This window comes from Candoia aspera, chromosome 11 (genome assembly GCF_035149785.1).
Source record: "Candoia aspera isolate rCanAsp1 chromosome 11, rCanAsp1.hap2, whole genome shotgun sequence".
NCBI lineage: Eukaryota > Metazoa > Chordata > Lepidosauria > Squamata > Boidae > Candoia > Candoia aspera.
Genome location: NC_086163.1, coordinates 2,933,045 through 2,952,340, shown reverse-complemented (window position 1 = coordinate 2,952,340; position 19,296 = coordinate 2,933,045). Strand labels below are relative to the sequence as shown.

The 19,296-nt window shown below is 44.1% G+C and overlaps 1 protein-coding gene across 1 annotated transcript in view; it reads right to left on the bottom strand.

Moving 5' to 3' along the window:
* The window catches only part of PEPD (peptidase D), a 152,782-nt gene that overhangs the window by 31,011 nt on the left and 102,475 nt on the right, over positions 1-19,296 (bottom strand). Inside the window, exons 10-11 of the mRNA XM_063312857.1 lie at positions 10,619-10,687; positions 354-431 (exon numbers count right to left, since the gene is read on the bottom strand). Coding sequence (XP_063168927.1) covers positions 354-431; positions 10,619-10,687 — 147 coding nt within the window. The remainder of the gene's footprint in view (positions 1-353; positions 432-10,618; positions 10,688-19,296) is intronic.

Here is a 19,296-nt window from a genome sequence, read left to right as displayed (position 1 = left end):
CACAGGATCCAGATTCTTTTTTTGGTTAAACAAAAAACAAGCTCAAAAAACAAGATTTTAACCTTGAGGATCACAAAAGTATGCCTGATCATGGTCAGGCCTGATACCTGGTGAAGTATTAACAGTTGAACAAGATTTTCTGCAGAAAGATTTGGTGCACTGGCCCTGATCAGGGAAGGAAGATAGTTCATAAATTAGAATAAATTAGAGAATATAGCTATAAATTATGAACAGTTAAAATCCCTACTGCTTATGAAATAGCTTTCTTGTTGCTGATGATGATGCTAAATTTGCATTCCTTGTAAGTTTTTTCTTTTAACTATGGATTGAACACAAGCAGTGATTTCACTCACCAGAGATCTCCATCTTCAATGGTTTTATCGTTTGGAGCTCCAGCGTGGCCATAGTGCAAAACCGAGCTGTTATCTCCACTGAAATAACAATACATATTGTAAATAATCTGTGAATTACCAGTGTAGAATGTTTTTTTTATTTTAAATAATACCATTTTATGCCTTATTCCAGCACTTGGTGAAATTATTAATCCTGAATCCATAAGAACTATGGCTGGTGGGGACCAGGAGATGAGCCTTTTCTGCAGTGGTGCCTGCCCTCTGGAACATCCTCCCTCCTGAGATTAGGATGGCCCCGACCCTGCTGGCCTTTTGGAAGGCCTTGAAGACTGGCTGTGTGCCCAGGCCCCCAAGCATGTGAAGGGCCCCGTTCCCTGCTGTGCTTACACCAACAGATTACAATATCTCTTGGCTGCTATTTGTATTTAATTTCTTTTCGTACTGTGTTTATTTGTTTAATTGTTTTTATGATCATTCACCGCCCAGAGTCACTGGTTTGAGATGTGTGGCTATACAAACTGAATAAATAAAATAAATAAAATGAAAAAAAAAATTCTTGCTCAAAACAAGCCCTATGGACTCTTAATGGACAATCCTGGGCTAGGAGAGAAATCCCCCTAAAACTTCCTTCAGGACCGCCCAACCAGCCTATTTCCTGCCCAGCTGAGTATCTGCCCTTCCTTGCAATGGTTCCCAATTGTGTGGGGAATTATCTTTGTGGCATAAAATGCTGCCAGTGAAATCATCAGGTTTGATCTCTCTCTCTCTCTCTTTTACTTTCGGGCTAAATATTCAAAGGCAAACTTTGACGAAAGGAAACAAACATACACTTTTATCCCCAAAGCAGCTGCATCACCAAGAGGTCAAGGCAAGAAACAAGAGTGTTTGAGGCCCACTTCTGAAAATGCCTTTGATCTCTTTGGTGCCCTATTTCTAGCTATAGAATCCTTTTATTATTCCTTTCAGGTTCATCAAATGCCAAGTTAAAAGGATGGAAGAAAAAACCCAGGCCTTGTGCAGCTTTTCCATTACAGCAGTTTGGATGTAGCATGCTGGGGAAGCCTGCTCTGGAGATAACAGAATCACAGAAGGCACGAATTGGAAGGGACCTTGGAGAACATCCATGCTGACCCACTGCTTAGTTCATGAAGCCATCGCTGATAGGTGGCTGCCTATTCCCCTCTGACAACCGTCAGTGAGGGAGAGCCCACCGCCCTTCGTGCAGACTGCTCCACTGCTTAACAACATTAACTCTCAGGAAATCCGTCCCAACGGTCAGCTTAAACCTTCTTTCTTTTCATTTCACCCTACTGGTCCTCGTCCTGCTTTCCTTTTCAACTGAAAACGTGTCCGCCTTTTCTTGCAGGCTGCAGTCAGCCCTTCAGAATACAACAGGTCCGGAAAGAGACACCACAAGAAACGCTAGAACTCCGTTAATGTAGGCTATCGTAACATACTCTTGAAGACCTGACGGTGTTTTCCTCCCCTCTTAAACTAGAGAGCGCCAAGGTGGAGCAATACTGAGTTTCTTTCTCACACCTTCCTGTTTTCCCAAGCCAAGGTCATGTTCTCCCACGGCTGCTGCAGGTTTTCTTCAAGCCATCTCCATACTCCTCTACAGCAACTGCCTTTCAGACAATGGGAGGCCTACTATCATCCCACTGGTTAGTCTTCTCTTCCGCAAGCTAAATACACACCTCTTGAACCGTTCCTGATAGAGCTTGGCTTCCAGGCCCCTTATCAGCCTGGCAGTTCTTCTCTGAACCTGTTCTTTTTTGTATCCTTTTAAAAACATAGCGCCCCAAACTGGATGGACAGTTTGGGGCACAGTCTGCCCAATACACCATGCACGTATAATCTGGGTGCAATGCTTTTGCTAAAGGCATAGTTGTGTTGGTCTTGGTAGCTGCTGCATCAGCTTACTAGCTGATGTTCAGCTCACGGTCCACTAATACTCCTAGATCTTCATCACCATTTAACATCACTATACTGAATTTTGCCCAACGTTCAAGATCTATTGGCAACCCTAAATTAGGATTTTGTCCTCTTAGGGTTTTTCAAACGATGAGAGAGAAAGGGCAAAGAAAGGGAGGAAAAAATAACTCAAACACAGCTAATTTCTATCACTAGAGGTATGTCTGCTGGTTGGGGTTCTGGGAACTAAAAACAAAAGCTAATAGATTCTTCGGCCCGAAAATGTTTGGAAACCCCTTGCTCTTAGGTATTTGCCACTCATCCAAGCTTAATATCTTCTCCAAGGCATTCCATCCACTAGAACATTTAAAATGATTACCCTAACTCTGCATTGACTGGTCAATGCATAATAATTTCCCCACTCATTTTGGGAGCAGTTGTTTGATAAATTGGAAATCCACCAGACTGCAGTAATGTCCAGTCCATACTTATCCATCTTGTCCACAAGGATATTTTGAGATGCCTTATCAAACTTCTTTTCTGAAATGAAGATATATGTCAGGCTCACTAGGTAGACCAGACCATGAAATCAACTCCACAGGATGTCTACAGCTTCTTTTACAGGTAGTCTTCAGTTAACAACTGCCCTGTTTAGCCGTTTGAACTTACGATGGTGCTGAAAAACTGGTGAACAACCAGTCCTTGAATTTGCAATGGCTGCAGCATTCCCGCGGTCACGTGATCGTGATTTGGGTGCTTGGCAACTGGTGCACATTTATGACGGTTGCAGTGTCCCGCAGTCACATTGCCATTTGTGACCTTCACAGCTGGCTTCCAACAAGCAAAGTCAAAGCCTCTCTTTCAAGATGACCATCGGAGGTTCTGCTCAGGGCCACTTCCTAGACTGAGGACAGGTACAGACCTTCTCCCTTCTGGAATGCTGGGCCTTCCAAGGCACATCTGGCACTTACTCTACTTGTCGGGCACCAAAGGCTTTCTCCCAAACCTTAGAATAACTTACGATGACATTATTTAATTACCTCTGTTACGCTGCAACAGAGGTCTTCCTTTTTTGATTGCCTGCAGTTCCCTCTCCATCAACTGATTTGAAGAACTTGGCAAACTCAATGCACGGAAAGCTTGGACAAAATGATAGCAATTGTGCTCTGCCAGATGTACTTGCGTGAATAAACATTATTAGAGGAGAGAATTATGTACTGTGCTAGGGCTGATTACTTGCAACAGAATAAACAGGTTGGAAGTGAACGGTCACATATGTAAAGAGAATGTTGCAGCAGAACTTTGAGTCATGAAGATGAAACGTTTTCACATGGCTTGACTTTCTCCTACAGCTAGCTTTGTCCCAGCAGGAGACAGATGGCCGTTTCTAAGAGGGTGGGCTGATCACGACGATGCCTCGTTGCTTTTGTTGGTCTGATCAACAAGTTCTACCAGTTCTCCTACCAGTTTGGAAACCTGCCCACAGTTAGACTAAATCGGGAATGGACAACCTGTTACCCCCTCAGAAACACTGGCTGGCAGCATAATTCCCTGCTGTTTGAGGATGGGAAACATGCCAAATTGTGTGTTAGCCCCAAATAGGCTTATGTGAGTAGCTACACATTTAGGAGAATAGGGTGGTATAATCCAAAACTATAAAATGAACACTTCAGGGGGGAAACTATTTTTAAGTTATTCTGCACTTGTTTAAAAAATCTCTGGAAGTCAAATAGCTAGTGTTAACAGGAGGAAAGTTTATGCTCTGAATCTCCCCAGATATGCCAGTCTTCTATCTACAAGAAGTCACAGCTTTTGTTTCTTAAGAGTACAATTCCCTCCACTCCATCAGCACTGGTGCCCTACTCCATGATTCCGCATCCATGACAAGACCAGGCCCCTGGTCTACAAAGAGCTCGGTGACAGTTGCCTCTGAACTAGGAATATGAAGGTATTTGGAATCCAGTGGGAAAGATACTTTCAACCTGGCACAGGCCCACTCCCTGTGCTGGACAGACACGGCGAGCAAGCCCACACCACATCTGAAGCATCTTTTCAACTTGAATCTGAACATGGCACAGCTTTAACCTAACATCTTCCCTGTAGGACTCCTAACAGTCTCTCCCAAGGTTCACTGCCAGCCATTTTATCCCCAATTCAATCCAGAGAAAACTAGGAGCTACAGAGATTCTTGGCAGGAATGGGCACTTCTCTCCAAAGCATCACTGTCACTACCAAGACTTTCAGTCTTGCCTATATCCTTTGCAAAGAATTAAGTCTTGCTTGGGAAGTAAGGTAGTCAACATGTTGGCACAGCCAGGCAAAGTTCAAAAGGAATTTTTCCAACCCTTAAGGAGGCCAATGGAAAGAAGGAAATCAGTGCTACTGATTTCAAAAGGAAGCACCCACCTTGGCCAGTTACAGTAAAACACACACATTTACATCTCAATTAAGGACAATGTTTTGCAGATTGCTCTGATTCTGGACAATGGTGAGTTCCAAAACAAAGAGCTTACTGGAAAATGGTTAAGAAGGTTTTACACATTTTTCTTCATATTGACTTTAGTCTACAAATTAACTTTCCAAGAAAAGAGAAGTTGCGGGCTTGATACGAGAAACTCCAAAAGTTTAATTGCTCCCCAAGATCCACATTTCCTGAACAAACAAGCAAAACGTCTCTGCCATTGTTTTGCTCATGCATTTTTCATCCAGAATCCACTGAGAAATACTGTTTTGCTGTTCTGTCTAGGTTGGCCTAAAAAAAAAATCATGTAGATTACCCACCTAAAGCAGAATGTATGTGTGCCTGTGTGTCTAGGTAGCTGGGTTCAAGCACACTATAAATGTCAACACAATTTTGCAGACAGGGAGTGTTACAATAGTATGATAATGGGGAAAAAACCCATAAATTTCTTTTACAGAGGAAGTCGATTTTGGCGAGTCCAAACTACACATTCTGGCATAACATTAATTCATGTAATCGAGCTAAAAGGTTGTCCACCTCACAGACTCTCAAACTTTATTGGCGTATTAATGTATTGAATTATTTCCTAAATATTTTCAATCAAAGTTTGAGAGTCTGTGAGGCGGACAATTTGTAAGTTGGGTGCGGAATCTCACAGGGAATTTTTCTTTCCTATGGAGCATCTGCCATCCACACAAAGAACACAATTCTCTCATTAATATGCCTGATTTGATCTTCTGAATATTGTGCCCTTTGACGAAAAACACACCTCTACTTATCCACATTTTTAATTTTAAATGAGCCAACCCACTTACAATTCTGAGGTAGTAGGAGTTATTAAAGAATGAAAGATCACGCTCCCTTCTTGGTAGCAAGACCTCTTGCAAATTAAATAATGACGGGAGGGGGAATTCGGAGTGAAAAATCCTCCTTTGTGAAACACTGAGAAATGGGTGGCTTTGACATTACCTTGGAGATGCATGAAATTGAAAAAAGGGGAGTCTATGTTGTGAACAAAACCATATTTAGCCTGTCTCACAAGGTAGTAACAAGCAAGGTTACAGCGGAAAGAAAATGCACTCCACCATGTATCCTTGAAATAGGGAGAGAAAGCAATATACTTAAAAAAGAAAAAAACCCACATGTTGTCTCCAGAATTAATTCATGAGCAAGAGAGAATCCTGAGTGCCTAAGAATATTCACGTAATTAAACTTCTGGAGTCCTTCCTTGGAAGCAACCTCCTCCACCAGTCTCTTGACCTTCAGACATGTCGGGCTTCCTTACCCAGGTCTGCCAGCCTCAGTCTAATGCCAGGTTGGGGAAGGGAAACATAAGCAGAGAAGGATTCAAGATGGATTCCAAAGTCCATGCAAACCCACCCTCCGGCTCTCTCCAGACTCATCCATAAGGCAGCTATAGCTGAACATCGGCTCACTCTGTTACAAAGCCTTTGTCATAGTACAGGCTCAGCTCAGGAGAAGGGTATCCAATGGACTGCAATGTACTGTATTCACGTTGCTCTGGCTAGTGTTAAGACCATCATTAATTACAAATTAGACAATTAAAACTGTCAGTCTGGGTGGAAAATAGAATTCCGGTGGGATGATGGTGAAGAGGCGCATAAAGGACTGTAGCAGTTTTCCCCGGTCATCTAGCTGGAGACCCAACTGCTCTGAAATGAATTATGCCAGTGGTCTGCAGCTGCCTTTGGAGCACTGCAACCCATGCACTGATTTCTCTGTGCCAACATGCTAGCTCTTGAGCCACTCTATGGGAAGCTAAACATAACTTCAAAACCATACATGTAATAGTTTAGTAAAGGCCTGTAGACAGAGGCACATTTTCACAGAAGGCATGTAACTCAATCATTTATTGCACCATGAATTAACTGAGGAGGAGGAATGGATTCTCTGTTCTCTTTTTCTGCTTCTTTTATTTATTTCTACAGGAAGCAGCATCTTTATTTAAAGATCCTGCTGGGCAGATCTTGACTCTGTTTCGCCATGTAGCACTCCTGCTCAGGCCAGGACCTTGGTGGCCAGTTTTGTTACAATCACGCTTTTTCTCAGAGGTCCTCATTACTGTTATCTTGCCAGAGACCAAATCTGCCCAGCAGCTGGAGTCTGCAACAGCACCTTCATCCTCATCTGATGGACGTTACCAACCAACACAAAGTGAGAACACGACCAGCCTTTAGGCAGGGATCAGCACCATCCAAACTCCCACATCCGCTTCAACGCCAGTGTTTAAACGGCAGGTGAAATCAAAGTCTCTTCTTAATTCCATCAGTGGTGGACTTTTGCCTACAACCAATTCTGACAGCAATTTCTGTTCCATCAGACTGAACATGAACGCTGAAGCAACGGGGAAGAGAAGTTTGGGGCAGCTCTATCTACAAGCCTCTCCTCTTCCTTTTCACTGAGCTGGTCCTTCAGGTGGCAGGGCCAGTTCTCAGCAAACAATGGCTTTTTTCTGCCCAGTCTTTATGCTGTCGCAACAACCCACCCCAGAAGAGTTGGGGGCTACAAGCATGTTGGGGAAGGGGCAAGCAAGGGAAGCAAAGTGCAGAGGAGCCACAGGGAATCCCATCACTGCCAGCAAGCCCAGGGAGTGGCGCAGGTGGGCATAATGCTCTATTCCTTCTCTCTGCTTCTCCCTGGGAAGGTGAAGAGCGAGAGAAATGGCTTATCCTCCCTTCCCTTGTTAGCTGTGCCACCTGGAGCTTGGAAGCTCCTCATTTAGGACTGGCACTAAAATAAGCCAAACTGTTTCCCATCATTGGGGAGAAAATGCAGCTTCTGGTGTAGCCAATCCACTGCAGGCCAAGTGAACTCACCTACTCCTAATTTGCACTAACAGGATGTTTTATACAGAATGCAGCTAATCAATTAACCCCAGATTAAATATGCATGAAAGGATTTCAGCACTTGATGGCTACTCAGCCATCTCTGCACTTCCCTTAATTTTGCCAGGAAATTCAGCATGACTTCTTTTATTTTTAATGAAGACACTTTAAGTCCCATTTCCTTCTTGCTGGAAATATTGATCAGCAAGATGTTATTTTTATTGAGCGAGCTTAGCAGCTTTATGATGGCACAAGTTAGTTCCACTCGACTCTTTGCCAGGAACCACGGTAACGATTAAAAGGTGCCTCCCAGAAGCTTCTCTGCAGATTGATGGCCTTGGGTTGTGTGGTACCATTTTAGATTTCCAGCAGAACGTGTTACGTTTGAACCCTCCCATATTTTAGGAAAACAACCCTCCCTCCCCAAACAGCAGCCAACTGCACTTTCCAGATTTAACACACCCAAAGGAAGGGCTCCAGGCCAGTTCATCAAATGCACCGACGGCCAGTTTCATTTATTTATTTATTTATCTATCAAATTTTTATCGCCGCCCATCTCCCCCAGACAGGGGACCCTGGGCTGCTACCCAAAGCAACCCTGATGTACAAGAGTGAGGCTGGGCAAAATCCCACAGTCCAGAGTACAGACTTCCTTTTTTCAGAGAAAAATTCCTTGCGGGGGTGGGGGGAGCAGTCCAGTGAGACTCATGCCCAGTGACCTTTGAAAATACAGGAGACAGACCGCTACACAGATATGGCGGAGTGATCCGGACAGAATACCGAACCAGGATCCACTCAATGCTGCAGCAGGTAGTTGCAGCTCCCCTTTGGAACTCTTTCCTGCAGTTGACGGGTGGAATTCCACCAAGGGGGACCTCAGCAACAGGTCCCCTGGCCCGGCTGCTTCCAGTGCCTGCCCTGCCATTTTGTTTTTGCAAACTTACAATACGTAGAAAGAAGCCCACTTCGTTAGGCAACAAATAACATTTTCCTTCTGCAGAGGAATTTCAGTATCATTGAGAATAAAATACGCCCAGACCCTGGGGACCCAGGCAGAAGTCTTGGAACAAAAGGGCAGGAGATGAGAGAGAAGCAGAGTGCCTTTTCCCTCACCTGTGCAGGCTGTAATCTTACGTGCCTCTCTCCCTCCAGCGCCCTCCACCCTGCTCTTTCAGGTTTCGCTATTGCTGATTAAGGACCAGGGTGGAATGAGCCACAAAAGAGCGGTGAACTTAGAAGAAAAGTAGACCATGATGCTACAGTGCACTGGGGGTAACCTGAAGCCATAACCAACAGGCTTACCATAGGAAGAAAATCCTACAAGGAGCGATTAAGGCAGTGCTTCCCAAACCTTTTCCTTCATCACCCAAGACCATTTATCTATCCCAAACTCATAGCCCAAAGGGTCTATCCTTAGGACCATATTTTTACCTTCCCTAACAGCCTCAATACTTAAAAAAGAATGAAAATCGAAACAATGGTAAGAACTGCAGCACAGAACCACAAAAGAGAGCTTGCCAGTATCGATCAAAGACGTTTACTACCCACTCTGGGCACCAGACAGGAAGGGGAAGATATGTTCGCCTGGAGGCTTCACTCCCCCAGGAGGAAACTATTGCATGCTAGTTGTGGATGGAGGCAGAGCAAAGGGAGGCACATTTTTCTCTTCTTCTCCTCCCAAGATGGCTGGGAAGCAGCAGACTGCATTTACCAGAGGCCCAGCTTGAATAGTTACAAGGGTCTTCTGAAATTAAACTGTGGCTCAAGGGCTACAGGTCTCTAATCTCATATAAAGGGCACCTGCACCTATTGCAACTGTAATCAAGAGCTTCTTCTTCCTGAAGGGTGTGTTCCAAGTCGAAAAGGTCTCCAGTTGCAGATGCTGCAGCCATCAGAGGACTTTGTTAGGCTCTGGGTTGCGAGCCATAAAATGCCCATCACCACCAAGCTAATCCTCCAAAGAGAAGTTACATTTATCCATACACTGCTGGGCTGAGAGAGAGAGAGAACTGGCTAACTTGAAGCTCGGAACCCATCCCATCACCAGAATACCTCCTCATTGCCTTAGGATCCCCCTCCACTTGGATATCAGGAGCTGGAGCTGGAAATCATTCAGGACTCCTTGAGATTGCTTAGAATCAGGTTGGAATTAAGGGCATATTATGAAAGGGGTGAAGAATCTTGGATAGATCCTAGCTCACAAAACTGACTGCCAACAAACATCTCTGGTCATAATGACAGTTTCTCCCTGAGTTGGACAGCTGGTCATCTTCGGGTAAATTTTCTGCTACACTGAAGGTAGGCAAATAGAGACCTTTAGGCCACCTACAGCCCCCAAGCAATAAGTCCAAAATTGTTAGTTATGTTCCATTGTGAGGTGGGAAAGACACACAGACATTGTAAACCCCAAAATATGTTTTTAAAAATTGATTAAAAAAAAGAGCCTTGCCATCCTCCCCCCCACCCCCGCCATCCTGGCCAAAGCCCAAGAAAAAAGAATCACCAAATCCTCGCTCAGCTGATCCACATCACAGCCTTGCCCACTGGGGCCCCCGGCCAGCCAGAGCAGCCACACCATGGGGGAGCAGATGAAGACAACGCCTGGTTTCTGAATGAATCATCGGTAATTCTAAACTGGCAGGTGGGTGTTGCCCACTTGGACACACATCAATTTTATTTTGCAATAGCCACAGACCACAGAAGAGGGAAAAAGCCTGGGAGGTTTACAAAAATGGTCACAAGTGGTGAAATTTCTGGATTTTGGCCTAGGGATCACTCTTGTTGGAATCCCTTGGAGCCTCAAGTGTCAACAGCCCTTCAAGCGATCATCCTGGCGCTCTGCACGGCCGTGCATAATTCAGCCACTCCGAGGCCTTCGATTTTTATGGGCCTTACTCGGCAAACATTCCCTTTTCTCCTTTTTGGCTGAAGTATTTGCTAGCTAGATAACCTGCACTTAATTGAAAAGCTTCCCTATTTGCCGTGTAAAAGCTCCATATTAATCCCATTCTTTGGGAAATGAATGCCCCCCCCCGGTGCTTTACCTGCCACAGATGCAGGTGTAGGAAGTGTGCCGCATGCCTCCTTGCGCGTAGCAGTAATGCTGGAACAGGCTGAAAACCAAGAAAGCAGAGAATTAATCATTTGTCCAGAAGCCAGCCTAGAAGCTGCAAAGCAATATCTCAAGAAAACCAGCCCCAATTTACCTCCTGCTACTCAGGACGTCCTCCCCTTCTCCTCCATTCAGATTTTTAACTCATGAAAAGCTTATAAGAAATGTAACCCCCCCCAACACCACCAGGAAGAAAAAAGCCTGAGACACTTGGGTGTGTGGGTGGGTGGATCGAACCCTTCATTTTTAAGGCTTATGTGGCTTTGAGACAATATGAATTCAATCCATTTGAATTCCTGACATTTATAACAGCAGACGCAAAACATCAGCTAAGCATTAAAAGTAAAAATGCCAAGAACAGAGAAGGCCAAATACAGAAAGGGCTCTTGCACCACACCTAAGGCAGAAACAGGAGCATGGGTCACTGCTGGATCAGCATCTTCTCGGAAGCCAGCTACTGTCTTAGCAAGTTTTGCGAACTACAGGATTTGTTTTAGGGGTTTTGTTCAGACACTGCATGTAAGGTGAACAAGGCTGCTGTGTTTGGTCAACTCAGGATCAGAGTTAAGGCGGTTGCTTGAGCCCAGGTAGAAAAGAGTATTTCATCTTTGCAAATCTGAGCAGCAGAGTAATAAAGAAGAAATCTTCCTTTCCACCATGAAAGTCTGTGCATAAAATTAATTGCTACTACATACTGTGCTGGGAAAATAGCATAAATTGGTTTTAAAATGGAGATACACGTGCCAACAATAACTTTCACAAACATCAAACATTACCCATCAATATACTGGATTTATATTGGATTTTTCCAGTCCAAAATGTAAGCTCGGATCCTCACTTAACCATGGAGCTTCCTGTATGACTTGAGCTAGTCACCATCTCTCACCCAACCTACCTCCCAAGATGGATAAATTAGGAGAGACTGTCATGAATTGCACAACTGGAAGGGCTATTGAGGCCATGGAGTGCAACTACAGGGTTCTAAGTTAAAGCATTTTGAACAGATGACCGTCTACCTTCCACTTAAAGATGTCCAATGAAGGAGACTCCACCATCTCTCTGGGAAATATGCTTCACTGTCAAATTTAGGAAGATAGGTTTTTTTTTTTACAAAACAAAACAAAACAAAACAAAACAAAACAAAACAAAACAAAACAAAACAAAACAAAACAAAAGCTGTCTTCCTTAAGTTGAATTGTCATTTTTTGCTATGCGCTCTGGAATGATAGGGGGAGCAGATCTTGATCATATTCAGGGCAACATGTTTGACAAGTGCAATCCATTCCGAGTCTTCTCAATGTATTCTCAATGCACCCTCTTTCTTTCATTCCTTTTCACTGAGCTTTGTCCCTGGTCATCCTTGTTGCCCTCCCTGAACCTGTCCCAGTTGGCCTCAATTCTGAAAGTCTGGACCCAGAAGTGAACATGGTTTTGAGGTGGGGTCTGGCCAAAGCCAATAAAAGGGAATGAAATGTCAGCTCTTAGAGGAAAAAGTGGGATGTAAATGCACTAAATATATACCCAGCATCTATTGCATCCCAGAACATATCCTACAGAGAGCTATGAAGGAAGTCTTCCATCCAGGTCCTCAGAAGGCCATGGATGTACAACCTATAGGTCTTTAGACATTGTGGAACTTCAACTCCTAGCATCTCTTGCTGGCCATACATGGTGAGAGTTGAGTTCCAGCACATCTGGAGAACCAACAGGTCCTTGTAGCAGAACAAGTCCTGATCTGATTGGCTCAGGTTTAGGAAGGCTCCTACATTGTGTGCCTTCAGACTTGGCCTTGAGATATTTAGCTGAGTCACTAGCCATCTTCAATGCAGATGTTTGTAGGAAGGGAGCTGTGATAGGCTATGGTAGTGAGAAAAATCCAGAGGTATCTGGTAGCATCTTTTCTAACAAATGTTAATAAAAGGTGTATGTTTTTGTGAGCTGCAGCTCACTTGAATCTGATGATGCTCAGGAAAGCTTATGTTTTTTAATAACATTTGTTACTCAGAAAAGTGCTATAGGTTCCCTTCTGATTTTATGGCAGCCATCTTCAAATGTTTGCGCTACAGATTTAGAAGAAAGGGAACAACTAGGTGACTTCAAAAACCTCAATCAGAATTTCCAATCATGTAAGGAAGCACTGATGGGCAGGACTTGGTCTCCCCACATGCATTTCCTAGAATAAATATCTGAAAAGTGTCGAGAAATTATGACAAGTGCCCACTAGCAGGGAAGCTTTCATCCTGGAGAGTACAACTTTGAACAGAATATAAAAAACCAACAATTCCTTCCCAAACTTCTTTTATTTTTGCTTTCATTTAAAGCTGGACTCCTGATACACTGAGCTTCTATTTCACATCACTTGGGCTTGTAATTATGCTACTTTTTTTTGAAAAAAGAACCCCAATGCTTGAATGGTAGTGTCTTCCCAAAGCCCTTTAATATCAGGTCACACTGTCCCATTCCTAAGACCCCTCTTGCCAGTTGACAATGCAGAGGAACACTGGGACCTCAGCACAAATCAAAGTTTTAACCTCAAAAACCCTTGTGTCACTGGCAGGATCATCATCTCCCCACTGTTCATTCGGCTTTGGCTCCCTTCTGTCCAGACATGAAGGATGGATATCTGGAGGCAGAAGTCCTCAGTGCTGGGTCTGGCCCTTTTGAAGTACTGGCCCCAAAGGTCTGGTCAGCCTGATCTAGCACTGGCATTCTTTAGACTGGGAAACAGGCATTTCTTCCTTACCATACCCAACCAAAACCAGAGCATCATGGATGAATGTTCTGGATGTATACTGGGCTATTGATTAGCTTCACACACTGTGTTAGGCTCTGGTTTGCTTAACCATGGCTTGCTGAATAAGCCATAATAAAGCCCTGCATGGCTCAGGGCCCAGTTGTCTCTTAAAGGGTCCAGTAAAGTCTGGGAGAGAGGCCCTGATGAAGGTCCTGCCTTCAAGAGTTCCTTCTACAGGGCCTTCTCAGTGGTGGCCCCCTCCTGTGGAAGAGCTTGTCCCCACATGCAACTGCCTCTCCTGACTGAGCTTCTGAAAAGAGATGAAAACTTGACTCTGACAGAGCACATTATTCTACTCTATTAGATTTGGGCAATGCCGCTATAATGCATACTGTTTATTATTATCAGGTTGCTTTTAATCCTCCACTTTATATATTTATTACTCTAATTTATATGGCTGCCCATCTCACAGCTGTCACTCTGGGCAGAGGATTAAAAGTCAACAGAAATAACAAAACCAAGGGAACAAATAACAACAACAGAACAGTAAGATAATGGTGCCCAAGGACATCTAACCCAATCCATGCAAAGGCAGTCATACTATGAAAAATCACATCAATGAGTCAGTCACCCAATCTTCAGACCCCATGTCTGAGGAACATCTAGGTCTTCAAGCACTTAAGAAATGCTAGCAGGGTCGGGGCCAAGCAAATCTCAAGGGGAAGGCTGATGCAAAGAGTAGGCACTGCAACAGAGAAGGCATGCTTCCTTGGTCTCAACAGATGGCACTGTTTAATTGACAGATCCTGGAGCATGCCCACCCTGCTGGAACTAGTGAGATGGGCAGAAACAACAGGAGAAAGGCGCTTCAACAAATAACCTGAAGGGCTTTATAGAGGCCACAATCATCTTAAATTGCACCTGGAAGACTACTGCAAGCCAGTGCAGCTCATGGAGCAGTGTTATCACATGGGCGTATCAAGATGTGCTCATAACTGCCTGTGCTGACACATTCTGGACCAATTGCTGCTTTCTAGTGGTCTTCAGGGGCAGCCCCACGTAGAGCACATTGCAGTAATCCATTTGGGAGGTGACCAAGGCACGAATGACTGTGAATCAATCCAGGAAAGGGCACAATTGGCCACAAGATGAATTATGCAAAGGACCTCCTGGCCACCTGCTCCTCAAACAGGAACTGCTAGTCCAGGAGGATCCCCAAATAGTGAACTGGTTCTGCCTGGGGCAATGCAACCCCACTAAGTACTAAGGATGGAAAATCCCTGCATCAATGGGGCCCTAAAACCCGAAGTCAGTGTTGCTAGGGATGAGCTGAAGCCTCTTCCTCCCCATTTGGACTCCCTGGCCATTCTGTTTAGGCTGCTTTGCACCACTGGGAATTCAGCGGCACAGAAATGTTAGTATAAAATAAATCATTGGCAGGTTTACACAACACACTACCCCACACTCTTTAGATTGCAAAACACAGTGGCTTGTCCTGCATCCCAATAAGCCATGATCAGATTTATTAGCACACCCATCCAATTGCAAAGTCCAAATTCAGAAGCAAGAGGGGTGTTTACACCTGATTTGCCAAAACCAAACAAGCTGTATTATGGCTTAGTATGATTTGCAAACTCAGTTGCTCTTTGAATTTGGACTGTAGAGCTAATATGCATGGGAGCAGATGCTGACCACTTTTAATATACACACACACACACAGAGGACTCCATTCTTAACAAGTGAAAGGGGGAGATAATTCTACAAGCACTGAACTCTGCCTCCTGGGTCGAAAATGAAACAACACATTCCACAGTTAAGTAGTAACTCTGTCAGTTCAACTCAGTTAGTTTTTATTATTTAGCCATTACAAAACTTCCAGGGGAAAAATATGATGGAGAAATTCGAAAATCTAAAACTGAGACAGTAAAACTAACAGAAGATTTTAAATTAATTCAGCCTTTGTAATCAACCACAAACTGATTACTTAGCTAATATCATTACAAACACGGGAGCTTTATCGTGATCCTGAAGCCATGGTAATAAAGCAAACAAATACACGCTCCCCCTCCTGGAAATCATACCAATTAGTGCTTTCCTTTAATGCATCAGTAGATATTTTTCCTCTAGAGAACGGGGAGATAGTGAGGTATATCTCATGTTTCAACATTCTCCATCCAGAGGTACGGGAATACAATTTTTATGATGTCCTTCTGGCAAGGTCTACGCTGTGGTGTTTGGGGGATGAAGGAATCTGTAGTCCAACATACCCAGAGGACACCATGTTGGGGATGCTGTTCCATTTCCTAGGTTCCAACTTCATTCTGAATTATGCTCTGACAACTTATTACTGCAAGTTCTAACAGATCGTTCCTCTTGCTGAGGGTTTCAAATGGAAGGCCATTCAACGTCCCCATTCAGGTGCAACATTTTTTGCCCCATGACCATTCTCCTCGACATAAATGCTTTTCTTCCTAAATACTCACTGCCTTCTTAACTGGAGCTAGGCAGAAAAGACCATGGGAGACATGCCAGAAAGGGTTCAAATTCTCAAAACACAATTGTGTGCAGAGCTTTTGTCTTCCCTTAAGGTTTAAAAAAAAATAAAGATCAGAATGCCATGGAAGGCATCCCTATGCTTTGAAAAGTCAGCCAGAAACATACACTGTGGGGCTGGGGGTGAGGAAACGAAGGTGGTTTGAAAAGGGGCTTCACAACAGGTCAGCATCACATTCCCCTCCGTTTCTGGTAGGATCCCAAAACCTGGATGAAATCATTGAGCGGAACGGAAAGCACAGGGAAATATACTAGCGTTTCTTCTAGGAGCTTTCCTTCAGTCCAGCATCGCTCTCAGCTGGCATCAGAGACAACCTCCAGGAGGAGCTCTTCCGCCTTCAGAAACACTCCAGCATTCCTTGAGCGATGAACGCTCTGCCAGCCGACAAGGACGGATGTATCCCAGCTACAATTAATATAGGATTAACTGCTTTAAGAGTCAAGCACATATTAGAGCTCCTTTCCATCTTTGTGAAATATGCTCTAATAACAATCCAATTCCCTTTAATATGGAAGGGATTGTGGGGGGACCTCATCTGTTGTAATATTAAAATCATTTCATTAACACAGGAATGATAACGGGACCCATCCAGTTTTCAGAGACACTCACGACCTGTCCTTTGGCAGCAGCCGCTACCAGGGAACACACTTAAGATACCAAGTCAGCTGCACATAAAGCTAGATGTATCTCACCCCTCCAGCCGTGAAAGATTTGGGGTGGGGGTTAAGGCACTGGACTTGACCAGGCATGGAGAAAACCAGGTTCAAGTCCACCTTCAACCATGGAAACCCACTGGGAGATTTGGGGGCCAGAGCCGTTCTCCTACGGGGATCAAACGAAGAGAGACTGACACGTAAACCACTCTGTGCTCCTAGAGAAAAGGTGGGATTTTTAAAAAATATTCTGTAACAAATACCTAAGCTGTGTTGATTAGGGAGCATCAGGTTTTCATATAGGTTCTGTATCTGACCCTTAATCGTTTTCTTGGAAATGACGGAGGCAGGAAGGCGAAGTATATATTTCATGTGTGCTTCCGAGACGCATACGGTCCAACCTCAAAAGCCCTTGATTATAGTAAATGGCCTAAACTGGATAATGGGCCAGAAACGGGAAGGGCAAAGCAGTTAGGGATACCCCAGGGACCAATTTAGAGTAAGCATGTCAACAAGCTAAGCTCTTCGCAAGGATTGGAGCTGACAACACAGTGCTTCAAAACTAGGCGGTAACGTAAAGCTATAGCGCGTCATCATATTTACCTGAAAGGCTGGAACGTCCGGAGTTATTATTTATACTAAATCAAATGATTCCTAAAAGCACTTCCAGTGTTTATATGGTAAATAAAACTGCCTTCCAACATGGAAGCTCTCCTCGCCCTGAAGGGATGCCTGTTTTCCTCTAGCTACCCAGGTACCAACCATGCTGCCTTATTGCTTTCAGTGGCCATTCTCCCCTCCTTCCTATCAGGAGTACCAGCCTTTTGCACTGGGGCACCCTTGGGACATGTGTACAGTGTGTTCACAAAATGCCTTTTATGGGGGACTCGGCTTGTCACAGGATTCCCATTGACCAGCAGACTAACAAGCCTCCTCCTGCTGCTCTTGGGCATCACAGTGGGATCTCAGCAAGGAGCCGGAGGTGAGGGCTCTATTAGAGTGAGGTCTTGGTTCAGTGGCCTTCACCTCCAACAGACCAAACTTCTCTGACAAGTCACATCATACGCATAATGCCTTTCTCATGTAAATTATACACAGCAAATGTAGTGACTTGGGTGAAGATATCGTCATGCAAGCGAGGCAAGTCATACTGTTCAAGAACTGATGGCATAGGCAGATGTTGTAAATTGGTGCAAATGACATAAATCACCACAACGTGCACTTTTGCATTTTATGGGTATTTGTCAGCAACGGACTCCCAATTAGTCTGCTACAATGAATCTCCATTTCCAAGTAGAGCTTGCAAACTAGATCAAGACTTTGCCAATCCTATCTTAACCCAACAATGGTTAGCACTCTTGAAGCAAGCTGAGTATTGCTCTGAAAGGAGGAATTAAGGAAGGAAGGGGGTGCCTGACTGTGTTCCCTGCCTTAAAACACTTCTAGGAGATCAGTGGTATTATGCCTGCATGAAGTGATGTGAAGGAGGTCAAATGCTGGAGGAATCATCCCTGAACATATACATCCAGCCCATTACAAATTGAAACCCTTTCCTTTCCTTTCCCTACCCCTTCCTTTTCCCTTTCCTTTCCTGGCTCACACAGCTGCAATGATAGTTGCTAACAAAGCTTAATTGGGAAATCGGCAGATGCCCTCCAAAAAAAAAAACTGATAAAAAGCAGCTCATGGTTCATAAATTAAACGGAAAATAAAACACATCCAACAACATTCATCATTGGTGATTTACAGGGAACAAAAACAACGGATCGTTTCAGGTTAAAGAGCAGGGAGAGCTGGCTAAACCATAATTGGCATTTTAATTGTATACCAGAGAATTACAAATCTTTTGGCTGATCTGAGCTGCAAATAAAACCCCACCAGATAACAAAGAGTTGATCTGATGAAGCCTGCTTCTGGTACCCTCCAGATATGTTGCACTGCAGTTCCCATTATCCCCAGCCAATACGGAAAGACTGCATTTTCTGTGCATCAGCATAATGTTTCCTCTCCAAAGAGATAGTTTAGCAAAGCAAGTCTGTCATTTGCTTTTAAAAAAAGTGTTTATAAATAATTTTTCTGCAGAAACACATATAATCTTCTGTGCATATTTAATGTGCAATTAAAAGCAAAATAAGTAACTGGATAAAAACAGAACAAAATTTTTAAAAACCCTAACTTTTCTTAAAATAAGCCAAAATATTGACAGTCTTGATTGCTCCCCTAATTCAGGCAGGAAGAACCTACCTCTCCTGCTGTGGAGAGCATCCAACATCTAGGTGTGGGATGGAGAAGACGGAGAATAAGGGACCCCGAGCACTTAAGAGTAGATCAGTGTTTCTCTACCTTATCTGCTTTAAGATGTGTGGAATTCTGGGAGTTGAAGTCCACACGCCTTAAAGTTGCGGAGGTTGAGAAACACTGGTGTAGATTGATGTTGGGTATCTGACATTGCGAGAAAAAATGGTTGTGTGGGGGGGGGGGAGAATCCCTCAAATGTAAGTGAACAAGTATGCTGAGAGGCAAAATGAACAACCAAGAGGAGACTTACCAGAGGTGAACCCACAGCTTGTCTGACGTTGGGGGATAAACTGCAAAGAAGGCGGCCATTTTTTCTATAGACGAGGAGCCACTAACCTGGAGGGGGGTACCAGGTTGGGGAAGGCTGGCCT